General features: G+C 35.8%; 1 protein-coding gene across 1 annotated transcript in view; it reads left to right on the top strand.

Moving 5' to 3' along the window:
* Positions 1-2,727: 2,727 nt before the first annotated feature.
* Positions 2,728-13,773, top strand: part of LOC107562320 (ectonucleotide pyrophosphatase/phosphodiesterase family member 1-like) — a 29,087-nt gene continuing 18,041 nt past the window's right edge. The window contains exons 1-5 of the mRNA XM_016246952.1: positions 2,728-3,122; positions 6,190-6,262; positions 6,480-6,608; positions 9,401-9,526; positions 12,167-12,227. Coding sequence (XP_016102438.1) covers positions 2,994-3,122; positions 6,190-6,262; positions 6,480-6,608; positions 9,401-9,526; positions 12,167-12,227 — 518 coding nt within the window. The 5' untranslated portion in view covers positions 2,728-2,993. The remainder of the gene's footprint in view (positions 3,123-6,189; positions 6,263-6,479; positions 6,609-9,400; positions 9,527-12,166; positions 12,228-13,773) is intronic.

Here is a 13,773-nt window from a genome sequence, read left to right as displayed (position 1 = left end):
TATAAATATATTTAATATATAAACATAACATTTCTCTTAAATATATACGTGCATGTGTGTGTATTTATATATACACATAATAAATATACACAGTACACACACACATATATTACGCAAACAAAAAATTATTTTGGATGCAATTAATCGTTTGACAGCACTAGTTTACATACTAAATGTGTGTGTACTGTGTTTATTTATGTATATATATTAATACACACACATACATGTATATATGTTAGATTTATATAAAAAAAATTATATTTATAATATAAATTATACAAGTGTTTACATACGAATACATAAATATATTTTTTTAAATATATACATCTAAGTGTGTGTATTTATGTATACATAATAAATATACACAGTACACACAAATATAGTATGTAAACAAACTTTTATTTTGAAACGATTTATCGCGATTAATCAGTTTGCAGCCCTAAAAGGGACAGTTCATTAGAGATTCAAATATTCAAGTTGTTCCAAACCTGTATGAATTTTATCCTTCTGCTAAACACAAAGGAAGATATTTTGAAGAATGTGGATAACCACACAGTTTCTGGTCCCCACTTGCCGTCAACTGTTTGTTTACTCAACGTTCTTCAAAATATATTTTTATGTTGAACATGAGAAAGAAAGTTTACTGATTCTGGATCTACCCTCTTAAAAATAAAGGTGCTTCACAATGCCATAGAGGAACCTTTTTGTCTAAATGGTTCCATAAAGAACCTTTAACATCTGAAGAACCTTTCTGTTTCACAAAAGGTGCTTTGTGGCGAAATAAGGTTCTTCAGATTATAAAAAGGTAAGAAAGAGATGGTTCTTTAAAGAACCTTTGACTGAATGGTTCTTTGTGGAACCAAAAATGGTTCTTCTATGGCATCGCTTGAAGAACCTTTTGAAGCACCTTTATTTTTAAGAGTGTATCCTGGATATTTTGTGATATCCAGATTGTAGCTGTTCTATAGCACATGATGGAAAATGGTTTTACATGGTTTCTAGTTACAGCTTGCTGGTCATGAACTGGTCCAAGCTGATCTAGATAATGCATTAGCTGGAATACCAGGTTGTGAGGCTGAAATCAAGCTGGTAGACCGTAATTGAGCTAGTTAAAGCAGTTAGTCCACCTTTCACCAGTAACATAACTGTCACTATGTTCAAAAAACCAGCATATCCACCTTAAGTTGATGAGATACAGATTTCCATAAAGGTCACAGACTTTTTTACAGAACAAAATTGTTCTAAAGACATGTTTTGTAGTATTTCACATACTTTTAAAAGCACCGTCTCACTTAGCTTATGATCTGTCCGATTAAAACAGTAAAAAAAGAGGAAGTGCCCAACTATGCTCAAATGTCCATATCACATTATTAAATGAAATTTTGTCAAATCTACCAAAACTGTCCTACTTTTGCACACCTCACCCTATCATTAAAAAAACACAATGCTTTACAAAAAATTCCATTGATGTTGATCAATAATTGAGCTTAATGTAATGACCTCTCTGTGTATATTTCATTCTAATTAGATTCCCTCCGTTTCCTGAAGGATGCGGTAAGTGAGACTAAATGAACTAGGAACGTGATACTGTCAGCTCAGATAATCAGCCTCGCTGGCTCTGCCCAGATTCAAGATGTCACAGATATTTGACCATAATCAATCGCAAAATACAGCCATCTTCATAAGGATGAAAATACAGCTGGTAACAGGCTAATATAACTGGTAAAAGGTAAAAACACGTTTTTTTCATATTTTTATGGTTTATGTTAATATGGCAATTCAAAAACCATTTCTTATAGTGTATCTCTTATAGTGATGTCATATATACTAATAACAGAAAGTGAAATGCAGGTTGTGATGTTGATCTGATGGCTGAATGGATCTCTTTCCTTCAGATCATGCTCATATAATTGCTGAATATCAGATAAATGATGTAGTGTACATGCGTCGACTGACCACGAGAGAGTGTAGTTGTGCAAAACTTGCAATAAAGCAGATGCATATTGAGGCCATCATAACGAAAAGCACCAGTTCATTTGGAATCTGACAGAATGCATTCAATAATAAATAAAGGCTTGGACCTTGATGTTGCAGCATATTTTGCATGTTACACAGCGGCTGCACATTTCTGTACTTGTTTTGCCATGCAAATTACAGCCAACACAATTCCAAACCAGTAGGCTATTAGCATTCACCCTAGAGTGAATCTACCACACTTTAACGTGTAGCCTACTTCAACTTGCAATATGATCTATTTGACATATCCAAACAAAAGTCTTCCTCCCCAAATCAGTTCAAAACACGGTTGGCCTAATTTACCACATGTGCGCCTCGTAGAACTGTCAGTAAAGAAAAAAAGTGAAACATTTTATCTTTAGGGGCGCAAAAGCTTGTCACTGGGGCGTTACCCACAAAGGGGCACCTTTGTACATTTTGAACCCTTAAAGGGTATATATTGCTACCTTAAGGGTACATATTACCAGTGTTGGGGAGAGTTACTTTTAAAAGTAATGCATTACAATATTGCGTTACTCCATTAAAAAGTAACTAATCACGTTACTTAGTTACTTTTTATGGAAAGTAATGCGTTACGACCTCTAAGTAAGGTTACTAATATGTGCCCTTTAGGAGTAAAGAAGGTACAAAGGTGAGGGCACTTTTTTTTGCTGAAACTGTACCCATAATGTTACAAAGAGAAGAGCTTTTATAAATCAGCCAAATACGTTATTCCAAACACGGACACGTACGATATATCGACAGATTATAAAGGTCATTTCAATGCAACCAGTCTTCGCCGTCGACTGTCCTTTCTCGGGTTGAAATATAATTACACAGTAGCAGGGCATGTGCTGCCGCTCATGTTACCTTTGGTTGACTAGACTGCAGCTGGGCGGTCCTTTACTGCACGAGCTACAAAGTCACAAGAGAACAAAGTTTGAAATGAGTCCCTGCGAAACAAACCTGTGCAACGCACACTGAGCGAGCGATCAATAATGGATTCAGCCAAGCGGGAGGAACACATGAGCGAGCACGCAGCCAACCTACTGGGGACAGCACAGCGGTCCAAACGGACACAAAGCGCCACCAAAACAAAGTCAAGATACTTGAAAATCCTCTGTGCGGTAAGCGAAGACTCATGGGACACTATAACAGCAGGTTTCTGAAACTAGGTTATTAAACAAGCAACCCATGAGGAGTGCTACTCATTTAACCTTTCATCTTAATTGTTTGTGTAAGGATAAATAATAATTCATTTAGTTACTTGTATTAATTTCAAGTAAGTTGACATACAGTATATTTCCATATAGACCAGTGTATAATACAGCATAGTATAGTATATAGCATGCATATACTACACATGGATAATTAAGTTAGATATTGAGGCTTAAGTGGCACTTCATCAAAACAAGAAAAAATTCATGCTTTCTAAAAACCAGCCATTTTTTAATGAAATTGATTCATTTTAATTAATCAAATAAAAAATTCATTCAAATTGGGTAATAATAAAAAAAGAGAGATTTATACGTCATCTAAGCACTGAATAAATAAGCTTTCCATTGATGTGTGGTTTGTTAGGATAGAACAATATTTGGCCGAGATACAACTATTTGAAAATCTGGAATCTGAGTGTGCAAAAAAAATCGAAATAGTGAGAAAAATCGCCTTTAAAAGTGTCCAAATTAAGTCCTTAGCAATGCGTATTACTAATCAAAAATTAAGTTTTGATATATTTACGTAACACATTTTTGGCATAAAAGAAAAATCTATCATTTGGACCCATACAATATTGTTGGCTATTGCTACAATATACTTATGACTGGTTTTGTGGTCCAGGGTCACATATTATGTAAAGTTTTGTGTCTATTTTTTCCCTGTTTCTTTTTTCTTTGTTTTTGCAAATTCTATTTGACCATTTCTGCTGTTAGAAGTAGGCTGTTCTAGCTGAGATTTCGCTCATACTTGCATCATTAATCATCAGGATTCCCACGACCAATGAAAACCTGGAAATGAATGTAATGTGCAGGCCAGGAAAAGTCAGGGAAACAAGTCTTTAAAGGTCATGGCACACTCTAAAAAAATGCTGGGTTAAATACAACCCAGTGCTGGGTAAAATAGGGACAAACCCAGCAATTGGCTTGTTTTGACCCAGTGGTTAGCACTGGGTTGTATTTAACCCAGCATTTTTTAGAGTGCAGTTTGCATTGTAATCATGAACAATTGGAAAAGTTGTGGAAATTAATTTATCAAACAATGCTGGAGCCGTGTTTTTTAATAAAACACTACAGCGCAAAAGCTGTGAAAACAAGTAACAACTGGCTGCACTGGAGCTTCAGAGGAAATGCTGGTCATTAGTCCAGACGCCAGCATACAGTATCTCATTGTGTAATGTAGTGTTACAGTGTCTCTTTGAAATTGAGCTAGTCGAGAACACTAACCCATTGTTTTGATATTTCATAAACAAATGCAAATTTGTGGCTGGTGTGTGTAATATTTAATCTCGATACCTTTAGGTTAATTTTTTTCTAAACCATGTTAGTGCTCAAATGCCTCCTTCACCCATTTAAAGGAATAGTTCACCCAACAATGAAAATTCTGTCATCATTTACTCACCCTCAAGTTCTTGTGAACCTGTGTGAGTTTCTTTCTTCTGCTGAGCACAAAAAGTCAACAGGGACCAGATACTGTTTGGTTACCCACATTGTTCAAAATATCTACATTTGTGATCAACAGCTTGAGGGTGAGTAATGATGACAGAACTTTTATTTTTGGGTGAACTGTCACTTTAAGCAAATAGCTGCAATCACCAGCAGGCTGGTGGCTCTTTATTGCATTTCTGTATTAATCATTATTTAGAAGAATCATCTAAGAGGAAAACAGTTTTCAAAATGCTGAAAAGAAAACACCCGATTTTGATTTAGTATGACATTCTAAATTCAACAAAGCTGCATATTGTCTAATGTCTTCCCTAGCATCTGATCTCATATTTCAGCAACCCTTTCTTTAAACTGAACAATTCACTTTAAAGCTTAGAGGGAATGAAAAGTGTATGTACCATTCCCATTGGTGCAATAGTCAGTATTTTTAAAGATACACCACCATTCAAAAGTTGATTTATTTATTTATAAAACCTTTATTCAGCCAGGACACATTAAATCGACCAAAAGTGACAGTAAAGACTTAAAATGTTACAGAAGTTTTCTATTTCAAATAAATGCTGTGCTGTTTTGGTGTCGTTTCTATTCTTCAAATGTCATGGTTTCCAACTGTTTCCAACATTAATAATAATAAATATTTCTTGAGCATCAAAGCAGGGTATTAGAATGGTTTCTGAAGGATCATGTGACAATGAAGACTGGAGTAATAATGAAAATTCAGCTTTGCCATCACAGGAATTTTAAAATATATTTTATATATATATATATATATATATATATATATATATATATATATTAACTGTATTTTTGGTCAAATGAACAGTCTTGCTGAGCATACGAGATTTCAAACTTTTGAACTGTATTGCAGGGTTGCCAGGTTTTCACAAGAAAACCTGCCTAATCACTACCCAAAACTAGCCCAATGTCATTTCGAGGGGGTCCCCAGTTAAAAATCGCATTCCGGGGGCTAAAATACACATTTTTTGGCAGGGTTCCCCTACTATAATTTGCATTCTAGGGGATAGATATAATGTTACTGGAGTCGCTTCAACCCGCGGACATGGAAAAACAAACCACAGGAACTGAACTTTTGACCTTGCTGTTGACATTTATGTCAAAGAAACGTTTATTATTACAGTATTTCCTAAACTCCAAGCAAATGAAGTCGTGGCTTAATGGTTAGAGAGTCAGATTTGTAATCCAAGGGTTGGGGGTTCGAGTCTCGTACCGGCAGGGATTGTAGGTGGGGGGAGTGAATGTACAGTACTCTCTCCCACCTTCAATACCACGACTGAGGTGCCCTTGAGCAAGGCACCGAACCCCCAACTGCTCCCCGGGCGGCGCAGCAAAAATGGCTGCCCACTGCGCCGGGTGTGTGTTCACGGTGTGTGTGTGTTCACTGCTGTGTGTGCGCACTTTGGATGGGATAAATGCAGAGCACTAATTCCGAGTATGGGTCACCATGCTTTACTGAATCTTGTAACTACAGTTTTTGCCCTCCTGTTTATTTTTTTCTCTCTCTCTCTCTCTATAGGTCCTTCTGCTTGGCTTGCTGGCTTTAATTCTCACAGTCATATTTATACTCAAACTCCGTTGCAGTGATAAAGGTATTTTAGTTTTCTACTTTTTTTTCTGGTCATGGTTTAAAGCTCCCCTTTTATAATCTTTCTCATATAATGGTGCATATAATACATAAACAGTATCTATTATCACCCTTTAATCCACTGTGTAATGGTTTTTGGTGTCATGAGCTTGGGAATGAAGCCAGTGTCATTATATCCACATATCATTCTGTTTACATGCTCTTTATTTGATGTTTTCTAGTAACTAATAGCTGTAGAAACCGCTGCTTGTCCAAAAGTCGTGACTCTAACGCGGTGTGCCACTGTGACACTGCGTGTGTGAATGAAGGCACCTGCTGTCTGGACTATGAAGAAGTGTGTGTGGAACCAAGTAAGTGACATTTCATGCATCCTGTGTGACCAAATCTGTTCAGATTCAATGTGAAGTGTCTGGTTTCATAACTGCATACAATACATCACTTTAGACGTCAATGTGCTGCTGAATGCTGATAAAGCATTAAAAATAAGAAAAAGTCATGACTTTTGTGAGTTTTGTTTTGTCCTTTTTGGAGCTTGGCAACCCTATCTACACATAGTCATTCTGCTAAACTTCCCTTTTTATGTTCCACAAAAGAATGAAACTCACAGCTCATGTCTTTCCAAACCCGTAAGACCTTCGTTCATCTTCGGAACACAAATTAAGAAATTTCTGATGAAATCTGAATGAGAGCTTTCTGACCCTGCATAGACAGCAATGCAACTGACACGTTCAAGGCCCAGTAAGTTAGTAAGGACATCATTAAAATAGCCCATGTGACATCAGTGGTTCAACTGTAATTTAATGAAGCTACGAGAATATTTTTTGTATTTTGTAAGAAAACAAAAATAACAAGTTCATTTAACAGTTTCTTCTCTTCTGTGTCCGTCACGACGCATGTGTGTGGTACTATTTAAAGAATGTCCTTACTACCTTTCTGGGCCTTGAACGTGTTAGTTGCGTTGTTGTCTATGCAGGTTCAGAAAGCTCTCGGATCATCAAAAATCACTTCATTTTTTCCCCAAAGATCAACAAAGGTCTTACAGGTTTGGAACAACATGAGGGTGAGTAATTAATGACAGAATTTAGATTTTTGGGTGAACTATCCCTTTAATATTAAGTGTGAACTCTCCATGGTAATGTCATGCTGTTTTGTGTTTCGGTAGCCTGGAAACCGGCTGTGTTTGTGAATGTGTCTGAGATAGAAACAGAAACGGAAAATGAAGTTATATTCATAGTATGTGTACAGACACTGACCATTTATTCAGGGGTGTAACAGTCCAAAAAAGGCCTGCAAACATTGGACACAAGAATGTCTGTTTAAACCATCAACACCCACCTGTTGAAATCCCCTCAGTGAAGTGTTAGAGCTCTGTGGGTTTCTCCGAGTTTGGGTTTAAAGGCCCTCCCTGCAGTTTTTTCCCTTGATGTTTTAAATCAGCTCCATTTTCCAACACAGTAGCCGAATGTTCCTCCCTGTGGTGCCTGCCCTGTGCGCTGCATGTGTGGGATGGGTGGATATTGCTTTGGTGAACTGCATGTAAAGGTTCAGTGGCTTTGGGTCTGCTGAGGCAGACTCTTTTCCTGTCTCACTGTCTCCACCTGTCTCATTTGTTCACATGTATAATACTTTAGAACTTAGCTTTTTGTATCATACACACAAAACCCACAGACCTACATTCAGAATGTGCTTTGTTGCCTTATCTAACATCTTTGTCCTAGAATGTCGATATGTGTCAAGATGAGCGCTTCTACTGACTGAAAACACACATGTGCATAAGCTTTATCTTGCCAGCAGATGCTAGACCTCAGTGTTTGTGGTTAAATGGTGGTTTCTTTGAAAATTCAGTTATCATTTTATTATTCTCATATTTTCCAAACTTATATGACTGTCTTTTGTCTGTGGATTATATATTTTTAAATCTTGCTCAGATCAGTCATGCTGACTTGCATTCTATGGACAGAAACGGTTGAAATTTTCAAATAATTTTTGGAGTTTCAGAAAGCAGGAGATTTTTAATATATGTTATATGTAATGTTTTGTTACAAAAGCATAACAACCAAAAATATTTTATGATAGAACTTTAATAGCAATAATCTATCTTTAATAATAGTTAGAACTAAATAATAGAATAGAATATATTATTACAACTAAACTGCAGAATCTACGTCAAGGTTATTATAGTTTATTATAACTAAGAACTAAAAACTAAAATAAACTTTAACTGAATTAAAATAGAATAAAAAATTTAACTCGTTGCCAGTACAACATTTCTCATTTAGCTAAAATAACTAAAACTACAACTGAAAAAATATTAATAAAAAATGATATACATACACTCTAAAAAATGCTGGGTTAAATATAACCCAGCGCTGGGTTAAAAAGGGACGAACCCAGCAGTTGGGTTGTTTTGACCCAAAGGTTGGATTGTTTTGCTGGGTCAAAGCAACCCAACCTCTGGATCAAAACAACCCAACCGCTGGGTCAAAACAACCCAATAGCTGGGTTTGTCCCTTTTTAACCCAATAGCTGGGTTTGTCCCTTTTTAACCCAGCGCTGGGTTATATTTAACCCAGCATTTTTTAGTGTACACATAAAAAAAAAAAAAACACACACAACACAATTACTAAAACTTTAACTAAAATTAAAATAAAAACAGAAAAAAAAAGAATTAAAGTAATTATAGTAATAATAAAATAATAGTATCTCAGTTATACTAAAATGACACTGATCCATGAATGGATGAACATTTTCATAATAACCTAAAGAATGATCATATAATTTAATGGTTGTGCATGAGATAGTATTGATCATTCAGTGTTTCTGTGACTAACAATAAAGAGCTGACACAGTCTGAGTAAATGGGTAAACTGTCCCTTTAATAATCAGAAACCCTTCCATTGACTTTCTACACATTTTTTTTAACTTAACTGAATTTCAGTTGTCAGATTAGTTTTAAATGTTAAAAGTGCATGTAAAATATGCTGTATGTGCTACATTGATTTTGAAAGCACTTTTCTATACAGCTCTGAAGTGCTTTCATGTTACCAAAATTTCAGCAGTTTATATCAACAATCTTGATCCTCTCAAATCTTCCCACGTCATCTCTATCCTGCTGTTTATCACGTCACTCGCTGTGTTCCAGGTCAGCGCTGGACGTGTTCTAAATTCCGTTGCAGTGAGGAGCGTTTGCAGAACAGCCTCTGCTCCTGTTCTGAAGACTGTGTGAAATTGGGTGACTGCTGCTCAAACTACAAGAGCATATGTAAAGGTACAAGACATGCTTTGCTCTGCATTCCATTCTCATCGAGCAGCTACACAACATGCTAGTTGTCATTTATGTTGTATAAATGTAAATAAAGACATTTTGGGTTGATACAATTTCATAAGGGTTATATAAAATCCTCAAGCTGGTTAGGTTTTCGTTTTAGCTTTGAACAGACATGTATCTGTTTCACTGAAAGGCTCATAAGCGTCTGTGAAGTTGTGATGGATCTGAAGGATTTGTCTTTGAAGTTATTTGGGCCTGGACTTCATCTCCCCTCTGCAGGATAGAGCGCAGTGAAGCGTCTCTACATGGTGTTTTCATAGCTGGTTGTTTTAGTTTTTTATTTTCACAAATGTTCTTCTGATTATTTCAGGTCACTTTTCGGGTGTGTTTGGACAGAATAATGTCCAAATAGTTATATAGTATCACTATTGTGTTAAACTAGTTATCACGTTTACTCCAAAAAATAGGTTTATTTTTGAAATTCAGTTTCTGTATTGGATTTTAAAGTTCCCCTATTATGGGTAATGAAAGGTTCATATTTTGGTTTTGGGAGTCCCCAACAACAGGTTGACATGCATGCAAGATAAAAAAAAAAAAACACTTTCATTGTCTTATAATATGCATTTATTTTTACTTTATTTGCTCAACAACGACTCCCAAATGATTCGCTCAACGATTAATTTTTCCAAACCCTTCCTTTGCGTGACGCTAATCTGCTGTGATTGGTCCGATTGGTCTCATTTTAATTTCATCATGCCTGTAATGCCTGATAAAGCAGCGTTTGTGAGCGCAGTGCTGCTTTGTGTACAAAGGAAACAGCTATTTTTACCGCTCCAAAAGTGCACCTAGTGGCAAATAATGAATTTGCATTTTCATTCAGACCAATGCGAAAAGACCAACAAGTGGGCGGGCAATATGCTAATGTTTCATGTTGACGTCAACATGAAACGGCTTGGGATTCATTTTAAAAACAACTCGTTTCAATGATTCAGAGTCGACTCTTTCTTTTGAGAGACAATAACTTTATACACGGTGCACTTTCAGATTTAAAACTTTGTATGATGTTTTCATTCACACAGAGCTATGTTACAAACTGCATGAAAGGACATTTATACATCCATAATAGGGGCACTTTAAAGTCTTGCGCTATTGCAATTTTCAGTTTTATTGTGCTGCTAAAAAGATACAGTTTATGTAATACATTTATATTGTCACAATATACTGTATATATAGTAAGCTGTCAAACTGGGAACCTGTCATTAAATAACCATATTTCAAAGACAATAAAAGTCATTATGAAATTACATATAAAGATGATAAAGGGATAGTTCATCCAAAAATTTAAATTCTGTCATCTATAGACGTTAATGGCTACGAAAGGCTGTTTGGTTACCAGCATTCTTCAAAACATCTTCTTTTGTGTTCATCAGAATAATAATAATTTTAAAAAAATCATACAGGTTTGGAACAACTTGAGGATGAGTAAATTATGACTGAATTCTCATTTTTGGGTGAACTATGCCTTAAAAGTTCTACTCAAGTGGGTCAAAAACAACAACAAAACACATTATAAATTGCATTTAATTTCCATTTAAGTGTTTTACATGAACCAATTATATAGCATTACATTAAATAAACAGACTTAAAAATGCTACTCTAAACAAAGCCTTTGTAAAATTGGACTCTTGACTTAAAACCTTCGGTTAATGAAATACAGCTCTTGTGACAACTTTATGTGTGGCAACTATACACTCTTAAAAATAAAGGTGCTTCAAAAGGTTCTTCAAGCGATGCCATAGAAGAACCATTTTTGGTTCCACAAAGAACTATTCAGTCAAAGGTTCTTTAAAGAACCATCTCTTTCTTACCTTTTTATAATCTGAAGAACCTTTTTTCGCCCCAAAGAACCTTTTGTGAAACAGAAAGGTTCTTCAGATGTTAAAGGTTCTTTATGGAACCATTTAAACAAAAAGGTTCTTCTATGGCATCGTGAAGCACCTCTATTTTTAAGAGTGTAGCTCTGATTTCCACATTTTCTAAGCAGGATATTTGTGTGAGAGCAAAAGAAAAAAAAAAGATTTGGCTGTAGTTGAAAGCACTGCATCTGCTCTTCGAATTCTCTGAAAACACAAATTGTTCACATATGATGTGAGTTAAACACAACAGGGAGTTAAGATTCCACATGTTGCCTGTGTTAACTCATAATTCCACTAGCTGTCTTACTTCAGTAACTCTTATGTACACAATCATAGCCATGTTTGTTCCTGCCGTTGCATTAGCGGCTGACGGCTAATTATTATCACTTCACTTGCAAAAAAGCAGCCTGGACTGTGTCAGTTGTTTGTATCATTAGAAGACTGTAATGTAGTCCCTGTATTTTTTTCCCGGTACTTTGCCTTTATTCCAGATTGATTACGTTTGAATGCATGTGTGGTGTTATTGTCTTATCAAGGCCAACATTTTCACCCTCTCCTGCGTTTGAAAACTGAACTGTTCCTCATCACCCTTTCATTTCTCTTTCTCACTGCTAACTCAATGGAAACTTTAGAAGAACAAATAATCACTGAAAGAACAAATACACCTGGCCAGAGTTTCAAGTTACTATTAATACTTCCTTTCTCTTCCGTCTTTTCTTCACAGGTGAAAAACCTTGGCTAGAAGAGGACTGTGAAGACATCAGGACTCCTCAGTGTCCTGCTGGGTAACAACAGACTTATGTTTATAAATGAGATGGCTCTGTATCAAGATCTCAATCAGGTTAATATCATTAACTCAAAGTTTAGAAATTAGCATCTCCATATACAGAGTTCTGGCATGAAACTCTAGATGGCGCAGTCCGATAGGTCTAACTCAATCTGACCTAATGAACATTGACATTATCACATGGCACAGCTGATTGGTTCTCTCCTGTATCGGTAGCCAATGAGCTTGTTGCTCAACATTCAAATATATGACTAGTGCTTGTCGTAGCAGTTGCAGCTTGCTTCAGAAAACCTTCACCTTCCCCAGCTCCACCTGTATAGATCTGCTATGAGGTGATTCATGTACGCTATATGGGGTTATTTCATGTATGTTATATTTGCAGCAGCAATATTTCTTACATGCTCACAGCAGCATGTTGTGGATGTATTGGCAGTAGCAAGTCTCGGTACTTGCTCTGCCGCAGCAGCAGCAGTGTAGCAGATCTATTCCGCCAAGACCAAATACATTAACATTGTCATGTACATTACCATGCCAATCCCTCCGAGAGTTGTCATGACAGAACTATAGTTAATGAGGCTTTATGGGCACATTGCGTGTGTGTGTGTGTGTTGACAGTATATTGTTACCAGCTCTTGGAATAAGTGACCTAGAAATAGTGTTCATTTCATATCATAACACTTCTTTGTTGTAAATTGTCAGCATCCTAAAACTTTCTGGGTCTTTCCGGGTTAAAAAGAGCTTTTAAATCACATGTGGACTTAGACTTTTAAATGGCACTGTATATAAATGCATTATACAGTATACAAATACAGTATTTAGATGCACAGAGAGATGTTTAGGCGTGTGTGTTTATGTCTGACTCTGGGTAAATGGACTATGTGGTCAGTGTTGTTTTTTCCATTAGCAATATTAAACTCTACTCTGAAGTACATTCAGCTTTAGCTGTAATGGTATTCGCTGGCGTAAACACAAATAGACAACTTAATGAGCCATGTGCTTTAACTTTAAAACCATTTTTGCTACCATTGCATCTCATCAGAAAAAAAGAAAGCTAAAACATCATGGGGAGCCATTCACCTATACTGAAAATAATTTGGAAAATATAAAAGTAATATTCAGGAAAATTGCACATTCAATACACATTTTTATTTTTTTTTACTTATTTCATTATAGTTTGAAATTGAATTGTGAGGTAATGTCTTTATAATGACACAATCTTTTTTTTTTTCAATTTTGAAGGAAATGGTTAAGGATGTTTGATGGGTCTTTTAGACGATGTGTGAATGCTAATGTAACTTTACAGTGTTGTCATTATAGAGTCAGATATCTACAATAAGACAAATTATATTAGAGGGATATTGCGCCTTTTGTAATATTTTGGCACTTAAAGTCTGTTAACCAGTTAAAAGCTGTATGATCAAAATGCAAAATACAAATATATTTTGTAACATCAAAAGTTTGCTTATTAGGAGTTTTAGCAGTTATTCAAGTCTCTGAAGTAATGCATGTTCTTCCATGTTATTATGGTTGTTGAATTTGGCGTT

The sequence above is a fragment of the Sinocyclocheilus grahami genome, unplaced genomic scaffold (genome assembly GCF_001515645.1).
Source record: "Sinocyclocheilus grahami isolate Dianchi unplaced genomic scaffold, SAMN03320097.WGS_v1.1 scaffold817.1, whole genome shotgun sequence".
Taxonomy (NCBI): Eukaryota; Metazoa; Chordata; class Actinopteri; order Cypriniformes; family Cyprinidae; genus Sinocyclocheilus; species Sinocyclocheilus grahami.
The sequence above is the reverse complement of the archived record's forward strand: the minus strand, read 5'-3'. Positions and strand labels throughout refer to the sequence as shown.